The 15,359-nt window shown below is 44.9% G+C and overlaps 2 protein-coding genes; one reads left to right on the forward strand and one right to left on the reverse strand.

The window, feature by feature from the left end:
• Positions 1–4,522: 4,522 nt before the first annotated feature.
• Positions 4,523–7,054, reverse strand: GSTUM_00002175001 (uncharacterized protein; the record flags this gene model as incomplete). XM_002836193.2 has 6 exons in its annotated part: positions 4,523–5,663; positions 5,715–6,320; positions 6,405–6,516; positions 6,576–6,727; positions 6,779–6,879; positions 6,962–7,054. The coding sequence occupies 6 exons, from the start codon at positions 7,052–7,054 to the stop codon at positions 4,781–4,783; spliced, it is 1,947 nt and encodes a 648-aa protein (XP_002836239.1). The 3' UTR covers positions 4,523–4,780.
• A 3,124-nt stretch (positions 7,055–10,178) lies between these two features.
• GSTUM_00002176001 (uncharacterized protein) lies at positions 10,179–13,504 on the forward strand. XM_002836194.2 has 7 exons: positions 10,179–10,717; positions 10,776–11,280; positions 11,337–11,614; positions 11,674–11,819; positions 11,917–12,246; positions 12,298–12,309; positions 12,363–13,504. Exons 1-7 carry the CDS (start codon positions 10,520–10,522, stop codon positions 13,306–13,308), a joined length of 2,415 nt encoding a protein of 804 aa, XP_002836240.1. The 5' UTR covers positions 10,179–10,519; the 3' UTR covers positions 13,309–13,504.
• Positions 13,505–15,359: the final 1,855 nt, after the last annotated feature.

Genomic DNA, 15,359 nt, shown 5'->3' on the forward strand with positions numbered 1-15,359 from the left:
GCTTATGAAATAGATGGTATGAACGAATTTACAGTCAAACAGTATTTGTACTTATTAAGACTAAAGAGCCTTGTGTACAGACTGGAGAAAGGTACTTAGTTGCTTAGTAGTTAAAAGTGGTCTATGAATACTCAGACACAGGATATAAATATCAAAATGCCTCCCAAGCTTTATTATAGTCATCAAGCAACAGAGAAGAGATCTTAATGACATAATAATTGTTATATCTACGAATCTTTATTATGATATCTTTACTGTCCTCTTAGTTAGTTCTTCGTAGTTTTAAATGAAAAGAACACTATCCAGCCTTCCAAGACAATCTCCATCTACACTAAAGATTCTAGCCTAAGTCTTCCCCACTTATATTAGAGCTGACTTCTGCCTAACATTATGATAGTAGGTTGGCAGCAACTGAGATCCCATTAAACAGATCCCTGATTCAGACTTGGAGCAAGGCCAGAGAAGTGGCTGGAATCTTTGTAGTATTGCTTGGCCTGGCAGGTAGGAACAGCATATTGGCAATCTGGAAGGAGAGGTTGTGAACCCACATAGTAAGCTCTATCACAGTACTGTAGAGAGAAGACAAACCATCTACTAGAGAGCTAACAAGTATGAGAAGGTAACATTCTACTGTAGAGAGGTTTGGAAGGTTTTCTCGGGAGAGGGAGGTGAGGCACTCAAGAGGCTATTTAAGAATTTACCTAGTTGTCAAGATTAGGAACATGAGATGGGCCTGGATGGAGAGGATTAGGACTGCCAAAGACAAGCGGGAGAGAGGATGACAGAAGATATCCTGATGGGAGACCAGGTTACTAGTGCAAAATGTAGCAGCAGGATCCATGTCCTAGGTAAGGAGCAGAGGTTCTTAGATACAAGGCAAGGAGAATCGTAAGGAGTGAGGGAGTTTCTCCAGATGCTAGTCATATTAAGTGCTGAAGTCATATATCTACTGAGCAGTTGTACTAAGGAGTGATATCTGATCTGCCAAGAAGTACAATCTGTTAGCAATAATAGTAGATATATGGGAGGGTATTTCTGAGCATGCATATGATGTATGATGAGATGTGCATTAGGTGTATTTGTGAACACAATCTCAGAGAGCACTAAGAAACAATCTCTGCACTTACTGTTCCCCATGAAATATACTCACTTCCTTCCGATTCTCTTTCTCCCCAATTTCCTTTTCTATACATTTCAAAGTTGAAAATATCAGCATAAAGGTCATCAATATTTTTTTTCTCTCCGCATGGTGGCGGTATGAGTGGTACTAGAAATAGACTATATAAGTAGTAGATAGTGGAACACTATCATCATCATATTATATGTGCTGAGCAGTTACATCAAGGAGTGATATCTCAGATAATCAAAATAAAGGATCTGATTATCTGATAAACAGTGATCTTATCCACCTCTACTGTATTTAACATTACAACTACATACTGCACCTAAAATGCCTAGATTCAATGATAATAATACACTACCATGTGGTAGAGGAGTGACTAGTAGAATGTAGCGTGAGGAAAATAGAGAACACAGAGTATGTTTATTTAAGAGGTCACTGGACCAGCCTTATATAAACACCTTATCTAGCCCTAACACTGGTATGACTCATATCTCTATATCTGCCTATCTTATAACTTACAAGTGTCAGTCATGTCAGATCCCTGAGCTGATTCTTATAACTCAACTGTGTCATATGCCTAAGGCTTTGTTTGGCATGTACCAATAAAAATATATTGCAATAAAAGTTGAAAATAGTATATATGCTAATAAAAAAATTCAATGTAAAAAACAAATCTAAGCATTCAACAACCCTGCCACAGCCATGTGAAAGAAAAAAAAAAAGTCATCACAAAACTCAACTAAGGGTACATACCCAAAATAAAACCCATAGTACAAAAAGGCTTTACTTTTATTTTACTCTCTTCCTATTACACCACAAGGTAATTGTAACAATACAAATTTTTCTCTATAATTACTTCTTTATTCTCTACAATTTGATCTTTCCTACTCAGACTCGGTATATCCTACACATCTCTGAGTCCTGTATCCTATATTATTTTAATAAAATACTCATTGCTTTTGAGCAGGCATATCAAGCCAGAATGGTGAATAGGATGTAGGTTGAAGATAGAGAAAGATTTCTGATTGAGGCACGGCTTGAGCATATCGACAATGGTGATTGAGGGGAGAATAGGTTTAAGAAATCAGTTTAGCAAAGGATTGTTGGAGAACTGAATGAGACTTATAAGGCAGTTAGTTCAAAGCCATTTAACTTCCCTCAGATCAAAAGCAAAGAAGTCATTGTAAGTTCATATTTAATCAACTGCTGATCTGGTTAAAGTTATTAGGAAAAATAAACCACAGAGTGAAACTTTAATATCATAGCTGAAGAAAGAGTTTGAAATTGTTCATTCTATGCGCCAAAACTCTGGGTTCAAGTAGGATGATATCAAGGATATACCAATATCCTCCTTATCAGAATCAAAGCTGGTATCACAAATTTGGTGAGAATTTGAATAGGATAATCATTGTTCATTCATTATAAGAAAATAAGAAATAATTGGATTCAAATAGAGATGTGCAATGGATTATTATCTATCTTACAAGAAGAAACTCTTTATTTTAGCATTCGGAGGTGTATACTTTACTTGAGTGCTATTTCATGATTCTACACCTAGCCCTACTATAAAAATATACAATAAAAAATTATAAACACAATAAAAATATATCGTCATTTTGTAACACATGCCAAACACATACCTGTATAAAAACTTTAATATACCAAAAAATATGCTATAAAAGTGACATGCCAAATGGAGCCTAAATTAATTATATACAACTTAATCAGTTATATGTATTATATGTATTACATGTGGGAAACCTGTGACTCATACTTGTGACTCACGCAGGAAAATTATATTATATGACTCACAACTGTTCGTCATTACAAAACCCATAAACACTAAATTCCTATGACTCGTAGTCCTGCCTCATGTGAAAACCTTATTGCTCCTTGTTATTCTGACTTGTCACAATCCAGGTTGTGATACCATCCCTCCAAAACATACTTGCTATTTAATAGACTTTAAGAAAGGATAAGTTGTAACTCTGAGAAAGAAGAATTTCTCTTTTTCAGAAATTGCAAAGTTGTTGAATTGTCACAAGAGTATGATACTGTTTTAAGTTTTTACAACCTATATCAAAAAAAAGTGGTGATTGGTAAAATCCCTCAATAGCAGAATGACTCAAAATTATCAATATCAGAACCCACCACTACCTAGTCAGAAAGTCTAAGAAGGTATACCATCTACTCTTATCTGAATTGAGCAATGAGGTTGTCCTAGAGCTTTCTTTGAAAACTATTAAGCTTTAGTATCAGTCAATATCAAGAAATAGAGAGTTAGGAAAAGAGCATTTCTGAATGATAGATATACTATCAAGGGGCTAGCTTGAGTGAAGGAATATATGGATTCACAAGACAAGGAGTTTGAGGGAGTCATATTTAGTAATGAATGAATAGTTAAAAAGTTAAAAGATCTTAAATGTGTTTAAGTATTCAGAATACTTGAGAAATGCTATAAGAACTGCATTCAAGAGGTTACAAAGAGACCTAGAATAAAGCCAATAGTATGGGCCTGTATTTGGAGTAAAAATAAGGTTTCTCTGATTTCTATTTTTGACAAAAATGTAAATAGATTTGTCTACAGTTTTGAAGGATAGTTTAGTTAATACCTGGTAGGAGGTGGAAGACATAGTTGAACAGCCTATCTTTCAGCAGGATGGTGCAAATATACATAATACAAGAGATACTATGACTTGGTTTGAAGAAAACAACATACAGGCTATGAAATAGCCCCTGAATTCACCAAACCTCAACCTAATTTAAGTTGAGCACTGTTGGAAGTGGGTAAAGGAGAAGCTATATCAGTACTTTCCTAGCATTCACAAGACTGGGGTGAGAAGATACTATTAGGAGATGTTTAGCAGAAGCTCTAAATATGGTTCAGACTCAGCATATTGAAGGAGAATTCTTGGAAAGTTTGTAGAAATGTATGCCCAGCAGAGTGGCTGATGTTTTAGATGCAAAGGGATAGTATACTAAGTATTGATTCTTTTTTCTCTGCAATTTCACAAAGATTTTCCTTTATTTAGTGGATATAAAACTATATTTTTAGTTCATTATAACCAGTTGTAGTTGCATAGGTACAAAATATATGATGGTGTTGTTGCCGTTGCCGTGCCCGACGAAAAGTTTTGTCCCCCTACTTTAGTACACCAAAAGTCACTTGCCGCATCTGGGTGTCGCCCGACTAAGACACCCCCGTGTCCAGCGAGCTAGACCACCACCTCTGATGCGAATCCCGAGCTTGACTTGACTTCTCGTGTATCAAAGCACTATCTCGAACGCTCTCCCTAGTTCGTACCAATATCAGTGGTGGAACTGAATTATTATTTCACGCATGGTATCGTACCGGTACTCCGTACATGTCAGAAAAAAAATTCGGGATGGAATAGTGTGTTAGGGCCACGAGTATGATAGTGATTTCTTTTTGTTCCCCTTTTGAAATCAAGGACACAAATTTTATTCAAAAAAACCCACCAGGTAAAATCAAGAATCAAATGATTTCAAAGACTACTGTAAAAATCGTTGCATCATGAAAGAAACAGAAAACAACTCGAAATAAATAACCCCTAATACTACGCCATGCAGATGTTCGTGGTTCCTCCCTCTCCTACTTGTCTTCCCTCCCGCTAAACCACCAACTACGTGATGCACTTAGGCATACCGATAAAACGCCACATTTCCAAAATCCGCCATGGCAATATGCCCCGACGGATTATACAGCTGCGGGTTGAAGCTGTCAATCTCCCCCCACTCAATGCTCAGTTGATGCCTAAGCACCCTCTCCGCCTCCTCCCTCGTAACCCGGGGCCTAGGTGGCACCAATAGGGTTTGCTGCCGTGCCTCCAGGTTCCCCAACATGTAACTCGATTCCCCGCGGAATTTATCTCTTAGGGCTTCAACCTCCTGCCAGCGCACAATCATAGAAGTGAGGACGAATATGATGGCTTTGATGGCGTCAATGGTTGATGTCACATTCGCGCTTGTGATAATGGTGTCCTCCGAGCGCCAGAGTGCGTGGAGGAAGTTGTTCCCAATAAAATATGTTCGGAGTGCGTCGTGGTACGTGTATACAAAACGGACATTCGAGTTTTGGAGGATACTGCGGAACATGAGCGCGTAGTTTACGCAGTTCTGGAAGACTTGGACTATGGCTTCGTCACAAGGTCTTGGAATCTTGGGACACGGTGCTGCGGTGTAGACATTTAGGTAGTACCATTCTAAATACAGCCAGTCGCGTGTGGAGTTGTTTATTGACTCTGGAATTTTGCCTAGCCATTCCTTCAGGATCGCAGTTTTGCTGCGGAAGTAGGCCATTGAATCTTGAACGGGCTCCGAGCCCGAGAGGTGCAGGAATTGATACCACTCTGATTGCAGTTTGCGGAGACGAAAAAGATGTATCGCGGCAGCCATAGGCGTTAATGTTCCCCGGACTATTATCTGCTTTGCTACCTTTGGGTCCTCAAGTTTTGGGAGGTCGACTAATACTGAGTCGTCCGAGAATGTAAATGGTCGTTGCAGAGCCATACTGATCGACCTGCAGAACTCAGTAAAAATATTACTGGCAGAAATTCAGAACCCAATATACCTGTCCAAAGTATACACACAATAGAAAATTCTCCTTCTCAAGTCCATGTCAGCCGACTTCTTCCTCAGGCTTTTTGTTGGCTCCTGATGAAGCCCCAAATCCACCATTATCCGTGATGCAATCCCAATCAAATACCAACTATTAAAATGCGCAGGTTCTAGCATAGAGTACTGCACCAGGAGCAGGGCAGCCTGAACACCGGTGATAGCACTAGGAGAAATCACGGCATCCGCATGCTCAAGCGCAGATTTTACAAAGCACGCCGCATTATGTGCTGCCGGGGAGTCCCTGCTTTTTGACAGTGACATCGTCCCGATAGCAAGCACCATGTAAACCGTGTAAATATCGTAGGGAGAGCACGTCGATTCATCGCGATACACCGAGTCCACAGCGCCGAAGAAACTAGCCTCGTTCAGACACGGAAGTGTGGTGAATATCCTGTCGAAGTAGTGCTGTATCAATTGTGTCGCGGTGTGACGTGGAGGAAGTCTCGCCCGAGGCTTTGACTCGAGAGCCTTCGAAGCGGTTGACGCCTTTAGCACGACCTTTGCAAAGGTCATATCTCTCGCAAATCCATAAAAATCTCGAGTCGTAGCATTGATAGCCCTAGATTATGAATCCACCCCAGTTACTACTAACCATCCCACTCCCCACCTCGCTCCGGATCGGGCAATAGAGGTGTAAACTCACATATATCCCAAATCAGCAACCAGATCTTCAATCTCATTCGCCTCCTCCCTTTTTTTCGTCTTAGCTCTCGCCCCATTCGGCAGCGGCGACCCAGGCGTTGCAATCCGTCGATCTTGAAAATCCTCGATCAGTAAACCAAATCCCAAACAATCTCGGCGTCACTTCACAAACCTCTTCTAAGATCCTGCTGCGGGTGCGTCAAGCGGGAGTCGCCACCACCAGCCCCATTACCACCCATCGACCCAGAGGGAGCTTTGCGGCTCTCCAGAGTAGCAAGTTCCTTCTCCAGCTTCTCCACCTTTGACTCTAGCCATGCAATATAGCTTTCCACATCCGTCAGAAACCCTCTGAGCGCTTGATTTCAAAGTACTCACCTCCTCTCCTTCCCGCGAGCAAACTGGTCACTACCGCCGGTACATTCGTTGGCTTTTCCGGACTTTTCGCACGCAGTGCAAGCGGGGAGTTTTCCATCACACTAGAGTCGGGATTTTAGTTTGTTCGTTTCGTCTAAAGAAGGGGAGGGGAAAGGCTGGTTCTTATTATCGGGCGTGTAATACTTTGACTTTGGCGCTCCTGCATCGTGAGCAGGCACTAACAGGTCTGCTAACTCTCAAAAGTGGAGCACTCAAATCAGACGCGGAGTTGCTCATATCTTCCCTCTTTCCCTCTTCCTCCCTTCCCTAGGTCACTTCCCCTCGTTTCCCCTTTCTCACGCGCTCACACGATCGAAGAAAAGGTAGAGGAGAAAAAAGGCTCAAAAGAAGTTCAGACCTGCCCCCTTCCGAAGAAAGAAGAAAAAGTAAAAAAGAAGCACAGCTCCCAGGAAAGTTGAGGTTCAACTCCACCGGTTATGCAAGAAAAAAACAAGCAAGAAAAGCAGATAAAGAAAGGCTCAAGTATGATAGAGTCAAAGCAAGCTTAACATGCACTTGTCCCAGGCCATAAGTACCCGAAAACAAGGGGAATATATTTTGTGTGGGAGACTTTGATGGGCTCAGATACCGTATTTGACCATATATTTCGCAAGTTCCTGTTTTGGGGTGCTTCTGGGCCGGGACAGGTTTGATCTGACCTAATGCCTCATCCCCCATCCCATTCATCCATCCACACAACCACACATGTCTCTCATGGCTTGATTCCTGCCTCCCCGCACTTTCTCCGGAAGTCAGCCTGCTCGAAATTGGACTTCGTTAGGTTACACACAGGGGTAGCAGCCGTTGTACTGTAACGGCTGCGCACAGATCACTATGTTGCCAATCTAATATTCATTCATTCATGCCCCGACAGGTGCTGTGGGCCCCTCGCCTCTTCTCCTGGGAAGCAACAAAATTGTTGCGAAGTGATTTTGGTTACCGCAATACCGGTACTCGAGTAGCGGCATTCAGCCCCGTGGTTGAAAAACCTGTAAGCAAGTCTGCCTGGTCGAAGGACTTTGGTCTGTGTAACTCCTTTACCGTATCGCAGACAAATTCGGCGGACCCACCCAAACCCTGGCACTCCGGGGGACGCTTTCTCGGCTCCCGGCTGAATGCCTCGGATGGGGAAGGAAGGAGGAAGGAAGGACAGCTTCGTAATATCGAACCCATCCTTGGGGAGGAAGAGGGAAATTCGTCGTCGGTACGATATTCTACAGTACAGTACGAGTACTGTGCTATACTTATACTATACCTAGAAAGGCCTTTTTTTTCTTCTTCTTGAAAGTGGAGGCGGCGGCCCGCCTTTCGCCCCGCATAAGATGCAATCAGATATCGTAAATTCGATAGAATACGCCTTATGACCTCCTAGTTATGACAACTTCCTCCCTAACCACGGCACTTGAGCATTGTGGGATTAACCTGATACCTAGAAGTCCAACTCCATCCATCCATCAGCCAGAGTGAGCGCCCGAGTACGGTATCTTTCTCTAATACCATACCCGCACAGATCAGTCTTCCCCCATCTAGACGAGCGCCGTAGAACTCGACTCATGCGAGCACCAAGATGGGGAAAAAAAGATTCAAATCCTATCTATCATTCGTATTCATCCCATCCACCCACCCCCATACAACCCCCTATACTCGAGCAGAACGCGGGACTCCGAGTCCTCGCCAAATAGCACAGTCCTATTTCCATCCAGCTCCATCCGACCTTATCCCATCCGATTATCCCCTCCCCGACGTGCACACCGCGCCCCGCAACCTAAGTACACAAGTACCGAGCAGTCGTAAGACGGACGGGGGTGTCAATACGAGAACTGCACATACAAGTAAGATGACTGGTGGACAGGCGACTAAGTTACCGGTGCCGGTATTAGTATCATACCGAATCATGCCATGAAAAAGGGTGGGAATTTTCACTTTTCACATCTTGTGCAGAAGGATATTACCGCAGTGATAGTGAAAAAGAAAGAAAAAAGAAGGTATCTGTGAGGTTGCCATAGTACCAAGGATACAAGGGATATTGTGCTCTTTTGTATCAGAGAGCTATTCCACCCAGGGAATTCAAGAAACCACGGCAATGTGTGGATAACATAGCGGTACTCGTACTGTACCGGCATGCTAATAGAAGTTCAAAAGAAAAAGTAAAAAGTAAAGCGATCAAACTTTGATCAGTTCCCTGGCCAGATGGAGGGTTCCCTCGTCCTTCTTTGCAAGCTTCTGTGGTATCAACCATGGTGCGCGTGCGCGAGCGATCTCCCCCCGGGCAGTTGCTGTGTTGTGTTGCACAACCTTCCTTGCTCGTTCAAAACAGGAGGAGGGTGAGACTATGAGGGGGGAAGGAGTACCATAAATAATCGAAGTTGTGATCAGATGGAGGGCACAACGGCAGAACTAACCCCAACCTGCCAGTCGTACCGGCGGCACTCTGCGCTGGTCTCGGGGGTCGAGAGGGAAGAGTCGCCGACTCGGGAGAATTGCGACACGAGAAATACAAGTACGGTACCTGTACTATAGTCGGTACGCTTGTATACTACCGTACAGGTATTGTGCCGGTGCAAGGGTGAGTCATGAAAATCCATGCCTTCCAACTTCCAACCCGGGGTCTTGTGCTATGGCACCACCTGGAATGAGTGGTGAGGAAGGTGAAAGGGGAACAATGAGCAACAGATGAATATGGTCATGATATTTCTGGTTCTTCAGTTTTTGCTTGAATCCAACAAGTTAGCCCTGAGTTGGACAAAGTTATGGTACGGTACACATCTTGCAAGCGCTCTCTATATCATACTCGTACAAGTGGCTATGTACAGTACTCGTACAGTACCGCCGCCATCTGGTCTCTGAACCCTGCTGCGTACCGGTACTGCACCATCAACACTTGTGCCATACAACGACACGAGCATGTTAAGATCATCACTAACCGAAAGCCCCCAAGGGGCCCACATTCACCCACTGACTCCAAGAGGAGGAGAGACTGGGCGTCGTCAAAGTTTCTTGAGTGCCGATACATTTAGGTCCCGGATGCCCTTTGAATTCTCGCCGTACCGGTATCCTACCGGTTTATCGCACTGATCCCCTTGAGCTCTGGTGGAACAAGCCGAAAACCAACTTGCAGCCAGACAATAATACAAGTAATACGGTACGGTACCCATTGCGCTTGCTCGTGAAACCAATTTTTTCGGAACATTCCACTCCATTGGGTGTTGTTTTCCCTTGTTTTTCCCCTTCCGAGACAAAGAACCCCTTACTGTAGCCCGCGGCCTTGTGCTACCGCTCAACATGATCACGTTCTGCAGAACGCGGGGAATTGATAAATTCGTCGAACCGCTGACAGCAAGAACTGCTAACCTTGCAGCCATTTGCTTCAAACCCTGACGCATCTACTCGTACAAATTTTACGGCGTTTATCGTACGGAATTCCGTCTTATTCTTTTTTTGGTACGTTTCCTCGGCACGGTTGCGCCTCTACTGTCCTCGTACAGGCCAGAAGGGTCGAGGTGGTCGCAAAGGAGGAGGAAAAAGGATTGGAAAAAGCGGAAAGAAAAAGAAAAAAGAAAAGAAGGGATAAAAAAGGGATAAAAAAGGAAAAAGTAAAGGTCGGTCTTCCGATTTGGCCGCCTTCCATCATCATCGACACGGGAAATAAGCATCTCGGTCGCAACGATCAATCTGACTCAAACCAATCTCCATGAGTTCTCGATGGAAGCGAAGGAAAATAACGGCTCAAGAAAATCCCCAGGGGCAAGCAATAAGGCAGAACAACGAAGAAGTTCCGCTGATGGTCGTCGAGGGATCAACGGCGACGATAGGGATACCGATGCAAGCGGACGAGGGTCTGAGAACTCCAACGCTCCAAAGTTATACCATACTTTGACCGCCTGCACACGATGCAGGAGTGTAAGAGCCTATCGCTATTTTTTTATTGTGCTTGAAGCTAGTTTCTCACTGTTGATAGCGAAAAACACGCTGTGATGCAGGCCTACCAAAATGTGGACCATGTGAGCGAAGTGGTGCACACTGCGAATTCTTCGATTCAACGAAGCAGAAAACGATCCCAAGAAGTTATGTCGTCCATCTGCAAAATAGGGTCCGAGACTTAGAGGAGCAGATAAAGGTCAGGGAGGCCCTTTTCCTTGAGTCCGAGGCTCCAAACAGCGAAGAACTTGTCAGGGGAGTCGGCCTGGTAAACTTCGCCGACTACGAGCATTATAAGGAACCACGATATGTAGGTTCCTCGAGTGGAGTTACTGTAACCCGCTTGGTCCTAGAGGCCACGAAGAAGAACCTAGATTCTCAGGCTTTTAAGGATTTGACTTCCCAACATCGAAATACTTTTCGACATGCGCTGCGAACCAACCCAGATCCAGGTGATTCACACGCAAATCTCAGCTCTTTGCCGGCTTCCAGACTCCCCAGCCGTGAGATCACTGATAAGCTGGTCGAGCTTTTTTGTGCAAGAGGTCCGTCCCGATCATCGCCAGAAAACTGCTGTGTCTGACTGATCCTTCAATCCTAGCACTCTATCAACTCCCCGTACTTCACGAGCCTACGTTTGTCCAAGATGTAGCCGATGTGTATGCCGGCTCGGGGGATCCCTTCAAAAATTTCCAACTGAAGATGGTGCTAGCGATTAGTATGCAGAAGCTATCGAAGCACTATGCTGGCCTTGCTGATAGCTATTTCCTCGCTGGCTTGCAGCATATGGAGGACGTCCTGGAGGCTATGGATCACAGGACACTCCAGTGCTTGCTTGTAATGGCACAATATGCTCTAGTAACCCCCACTCGCATGGCGGTAGGTAATCTCGATACCCCCCCCCCCTTGTGGCCTGATATCTGACCATAGTGGGGTAGGTCTATCACATAGTTGGGATTGCAGTCCGGCTGTGCATACAGCTTGGGTATCATCAGGAGCGAACAATCATGCTCAGTGCCACCCCCCTCGATCCGGTAACTAAAGATATGAGAAGAAGGTGGTTTTGGACGTCTGCCTCTATGGAGTATGTGATGCCTGTCATGATTACACTTTTCTTTTTTCTCCCGGAGCCCCAACGTTTCAAGCTGCCATGAGGGTATTGCAAACTAACTCATCGGTAGATATGGGCTTTCCCATGTACTAGGCCGGCCATCAGCATTTGCAACCGCAGACGCCTTTGTGGACGTTGGATTTTATGAACCAGTCGATGATGTGTACATAACAGCTGGTGGAATCCTACCAGGTCCCGTTTCTGTTAAAAAACTGATATCCATGCATTTCTTCCGTATGAGGAGGCTACAGGCCGAGATTCGACAAACATTATATCAAAACCCAAGGGAACACCCGAAAAATAACAGCGACCCTTGGTTTGCTCAAATTCATGCGAAACTTGACAACTGGAGAGCCTCTTGTCCTGTAGATGAACACGGTGGTACTATGAATCCAGACTGGTAGGTCTCTTTTGGCGTACTTTTAAAATCTATACTAATATCAGTACGTAGGTTTGATCATAGGTAAGTTGATAAGTCAATATAATAAGATCCTACCCGCACTGACCGAATTACAGATACCATCTTATGATCATCTTCACCTATCGCCCAAGCCCTCAGATACCCCAACCCTCAGCAGAGGCGGTCTCGCACTGTTATAACTCCGCCATAAAGGGAATTCATCTCCAAAAGAAAATGTTTGAAGAAAAGTCAATCGACTTCACCTGGGTCTACCTTCATCAGATCTACACTGCGACTATCACCCTGATCTGGACTCTGTACAGCAGCCAGATTCGTGGAGTGCACCATCGGGAGGAAGTGGAGCGTAATCTGGGGATCAGTCTTTCCTTGTTAGCTAGGCTCGCAGAACGTTGGCCGGGCACAGAAGCAGCGGCAGACCTATTTGACAGACTAGGTCAGGCGGCCTTGCAGAGCTATTCCGGGAATAGTAGACACTCTACTCAATCACCCTCCACCGGGTCGCATCACTCCCACGCCGGATCTCCGCCAGCAACGAGGACTAGTTTCTCCCCCCATAGCCATTCCTCCCCATGCACGTACGAGAGTTCGTCTGGCTCACGCTCGGTGGAAATGACACCTAGTCCTGGAACATCTGGAACGGCTACTTCTCATGGTGCCTCATATTCCACTGGGTTTCGTTCTACCGATTACGAGAATGAGCAGAACCGTAGTCCCCCAGGCCCAGAGTTGCCCGAAGCCGCAGATTTGCCAAGCATATTCGATCCGGCCTCAATGTATAATGTGTTTCCAACAAATGGCATTCCAGGGTTCCTGGGTGGCTGGGACCCTGCGGACCCTTTTTTTGGTGGCATAGGTAGTGCACAAAATATCGAAGCGTTGGGGGCTATGAATGGACAACCTATCGGTATCGATGCTGCAAACGTGCTTAACCAACAGCAGCAACAGAATGAACTATTGAATATCCTCCAGGACGAATCCTTACAGCGGTTTGATGTAACGAGGCATTGGGTTCCCGATTACGAGAGTCCGCAATTTTATTGACCTCTTGGTCGGGGTTGGCGGTGTTTCTGCTTTTGATCTCTGCAGTTTTCATCGATACCTTCCATTCTCCTTGTTTCTTTCTCGAACGGGTTGGTGGAATGGATGGTGAAATTGCAATATGGCTTATGGTTTTCCTTAATTCTCTGGTTATTAGGCTGTCAGTTTCTAAAAAATCATCAAATTTATTGAAACGAAACGAAAACACTAAGCCTAACTGTGATTCTGCTGCCGCCCCATACCGCCAGTTGCGACTGCCTCGAGTAGTAAACTCGCATCGTATCCCACCAGCACTTTCCCGAGCCAACGTGAGCAGCGCAGCGGAATCCATCCAATATATATCCCACTGCCAACTCCTTCATAAAGTAATAATTCTGACAACGGCGCCTAGCTTCAGGTAGTGTAATGCGAAACTGTCCCACCAGGAGAGAGGAATGAAAGAAAAAAGAAAGCTCCGAGTCGCATGATATGAGCAAAACACCATTCTCCCCCTCGTTCTCCCGAAATTCCGCCCTACCACCAGGATATGGGATACGATTATGAGCACTCAAGATGGCAGAACTTTACCATTTTAGGCAACATTAAGGCGGAAAATGCAAGCGAAATGTTTGAGAAACTCTGATGGAACTGCATGAATACGCAGCTCCGGTGTCGGCGACGCCGAAATTCTTCGGCGTTGCCGATAGCTGTTTGAAGGAATAATGTAACTCGACTGCGCAGAAACTGTACGGCTACCCCCTCGAATGGATTGCCCGTGCCGAGTGCAGAAAAAAACCTCAATAATATTATGATAGGTCTGCCCTATGGGCTATAATATAGTAGTCTTCGAGTTTACTTCGGGATTTTGATGCCTCTTTCTCTCATATTCGTGTAAAGTACCCGTACTTTACTCGAATATTCATCATCAGAGGCACCAGACACCAGACACCGGCTAAAGTGCAACCAACCAGTTCGCAATGTTCTGCGACTCTCACTGGTCGCTATCCACTTATATTCCTTGTCATCATCAGTCACAACAAGTAAAACGCACTTGAGTACCGTATAGCCCTGTACAGTTGCTGTGTCATGTCAGACTGATCGCCGGTCCCCCTCATGCCGCTTCAAAATAATGCTCGAGACTATGATACAGTGTGTAGCTACTCTAACGCCCACTCAGGGATTTCCTGTGCTGCACCATCCCCACCCCCAGTTATCGTAGGGTTATGTGAACTGGCATATATATAGGGCCAGATTGCTAGCTCGGAGTGATACCGGTAACAATTGGCCGCGGAATCCCCCAGGGTTCCTCCACCGGGTTCCGGTATTTCAGCTGGGTTTCGAGGTTGAGTATATCGATATTGACCGTATGGACCCTGTACCTGCCATATTGATCACTCGATTTTCTTGGAGAGCAAGTGGAGTACCGGTATCTCGGGTCAATACCCAGACTACCTTCTTTCCCACGAAGTACCTTGTCATCATACACCTGACGTTCATAACAAGTAATCGAGTTTGGCATCGTGCCTCTCACCCATTGCATATGATAGGGTAGTCTGCTCGTACCGGTAGTGCGAATGATTTAGAGGCCGTTTAGCGTTCCGGTTTTGAGTATCATACTCGTAGTTGCCAACCATGGTACGGGCCTAAAGCTTGTGAACCGACCAATTATGGCCCTTAAAACGGATTATATAAGCAGGTTTTTGGCCAAACCATGGTTGGTAACCTCGTAAAACCGTAAAGTCAAACGTTGTCCGATAGTGCTCATCCAACTAATATCTTGCGTGGGCTGAACCAAGCTTCCCTGCGATCCAGCCCACTCTAGTGACCATGAGATGGTTGCGTTCGGTTTGCTCACTGATAGAGCAATGAAGGGGCAGTTTAGGTGTCATAGTCGGGTAGAAGCCCTATGTTTCTAGGAGGTTCTATCGTATTGTCTGCTCTACTGAGGCACAACTAATTCCCCACCATTAATGCTGGGTACTAGAGCCTTTCCGCAACTGCCATTATATATAAGGGAGATCAGCTAAGTGTTTGCGGGGTCATTAAAATCTGAAGCTAGGCGGTGGCATGTAAGC

Source organism: Tuber melanosporum (assembly GCF_000151645.1).
Source record: "Tuber melanosporum whole genome shotgun sequence assembly, scaffold_134, strain Mel28".
NCBI lineage: Eukaryota > Fungi > Ascomycota > Pezizomycetes > Pezizales > Tuberaceae > Tuber > Tuber melanosporum.